Source organism: Nicotiana attenuata, unplaced genomic scaffold (assembly GCF_001879085.1).
Source record: "Nicotiana attenuata strain UT unplaced genomic scaffold, NIATTr2, whole genome shotgun sequence".
Taxonomy (NCBI): domain Eukaryota; kingdom Viridiplantae; phylum Streptophyta; class Magnoliopsida; order Solanales; family Solanaceae; genus Nicotiana; species Nicotiana attenuata.
Window position 1 is genome coordinate 88,146 of NW_017673298.1, and position 2,405 is coordinate 90,550.

General features: G+C 42.2%; 1 protein-coding gene across 1 annotated transcript; it reads left to right on the forward strand.

Moving 5' to 3' along the window:
* The first annotated feature begins 825 nt into the window (after positions 1 to 825).
* Positions 826 to 1,161, forward strand: LOC109215979. Its single transcript, XM_019380103.1, has one exon. It carries the CDS (start codon positions 826 to 828, stop codon positions 1,159 to 1,161), a length of 336 nt encoding a protein of 111 aa, XP_019235648.1.
* The last annotated feature ends 1,244 nt before the right edge of the window (positions 1,162 to 2,405 follow it).

Here is a 2,405-nt window from a genome sequence, read left to right on the forward strand (position 1 = left end):
ATAAAGTCTATTCGAGACTTGCCACCTCTGAAGAGCAACAAAGAGGTTGTGAGTCTGCTAGGGAGACTAAATTACATCAGCAGATTCATCACTCAGCTTACTACCACTTGTGTGCTCATATTCAAGCTGTTGAAGAAAGACGCGGCAATCAAATGGACAGATGATTGTCAAGAAGCTTTTGATAAAATCGAAGATTATCTGTCAAATCCACGGGTGATGGTTCCACCCAAGCCAGGAATGTAACCGGGAAGAGATAACAAACCATATATTATCTGAGCAAGAAGTTCACCAGTTATGAAGCCAAGTACACTTTGTTGGAAAGAACTTGTTGTGCCCTAACTTGGGTCGCCCAAAAGCTGAGACATTACTTGCTAGCTTACACAACATATCTCATAACTAGAATGGATCCTTTAAAGTATATATTCCAGAAGCCACTGAAGGTTAGCAAAATGGCAGATCCTGCTGACCGAGTTTGACATCATCTATGTCACTCGCACGACGATGAAAGCTCAAGCCTTGGCGTATCACCTAGTTGAGAACCCGGTCGATGATGAATACCAACCATTAAGCACTTGTTTTCCAGATGAGGAAGTGAACTTAGTTGAAGTGATTCTACAGAACATCAATGCATGGAAAATGTTCTTTGATAGGGCCGTAAATGCAAAAGGCGTAGGGATTGGGGCAATTCTGATTTCGCCCACAGGTCAACATTATCCGGCCACAGCTCGTCTTTAGTTCTTCTATACAAACAACACCGCCGAGTATGAAGCCTGCATCATGGTGCATGAATATGGCGGTTGATCTAAATGTACATTAGTATTGATAATGGGGGATTCTGATTTAATCATTCGGCAAGCCCAAGGTGAAAAGGGAACTCGAGACATCAAACTCATCCCATACATGCAACATGTGGAAGACCTCAGTAAACGGTTTAAGTCCATTGAGTTCAAGTATATTCCCCGATTCCACAATGAGCTAGCAGATGCACTAGCTACTTTTGCCTCAATGCTGCCATACCCGAGTAATGTTCATATTGGCCCGCTGGAAATTGAGGTTCGAGAAAGGCACAGTTATTGTAATGCGATTGAAATAGAGCCATATGTTGAGCCATGGTATCATGATATCAAACGGTTCTTAAAAACAAGAGAATATCCCGAGTAGGCCAGTGGAGATCAAAAGAGAACTATCATAAGGCTTGCAAACAGTGTCTTTTTTAGTGGAGATCTTTTACAAAAGAATTCAAGATCTGAATCTTTTGAAGTGTGTAGATTCTCGAGAAGCTAAAAGGATCATGAACGAAGTGCATTCAGAGTATGTGGTCCTCACATGAACGGGTATGTCTTGCAAAGAAAATCCTCCGGGCAGGTTATTACTGGATGATCATGGAAAAAGATTATTTCAGTTTGGTCCAAAAATGCCATTAGTGTCAGATACACGGTGACCTGATTCATGCACCGTCTTCATAGTTACACCCTATGTCAGTGCCTTTGGTCGTACGTTGCCTGGGGCATGTATGTTATTGGGCAAATCAAGCCGATAGCTTCTAATGGGCACATATTCATCTTGGTTGCCATTGATTATTTCACAAAGATGGTCAAAGCATTTACTTTCGAATCCGTCACTAAGAAAGCAGTGGTGGACTTCGTGCATTCCAACATTATCTGTCATTTTGGTATTCCTAAAACTATCATTACGGACAATGCTGCAAACTTGAACAGCCACTTGATGAGGGAGATATGTGAACAATTTAAAATTATTCATCGTAATTCTACCCCCTATCAGCCCAAAGCTAATGGCACCGTAGAAGATGCAAAAAAGAACATTAAAAAGATTCTCAGGAAAATGGTTCAGGGTTCAAGACAGTGGCACAAAAAGTTGCCTTTTGCACTATTGGGATATCGCAGTACCGTGCGCACATCAGTTGGGGCCACTCCTTACTTATTGGTTTATGGAACTGAAGCCGTAATACCTGCAGATATTGAGATCCCCTCTCTTTGGATCATTGTTGAAGCCGGATCGAGGATGATGAATGGGTCAAAACCCGTTTGGAACAATTAACTATGATTGACGAAAAGCGAATGGACGTAGTTTGCCACGGGCATTTGTACCAATAAAGAATGGCCCGTGCGTACAACAAGAAAGTGCGGCCCAGAAAATTCAAAGTGGGACAACTCGTTCTGAGACGTATTCTCCCGCATTTTGAAGAAGCCAAAGGAAAATTTGCTCCAGAGTGGAAAGGTCCATACATTGTAACAAGAGTGCTGCCAAATGGAGCACTTTATTTGGGAGACATCGAAGGAAATGTCCTCGAGACAGCTGTCAATGTAGACGCGCTCAAAAGGTACTATGTTTGACCCCTTTTCAAAGCTTTAACATGCTCTGATTGGGATGATGAAGGTCTTCTT

Coding starts and splice junctions, on each gene's coding strand:
- LOC109215979 (XM_019380103.1), top strand. CDS start 826: ATGGGGGATTCTGATTTAATCATTCGGCAAGCCCAAGGTGAAAAGGGA.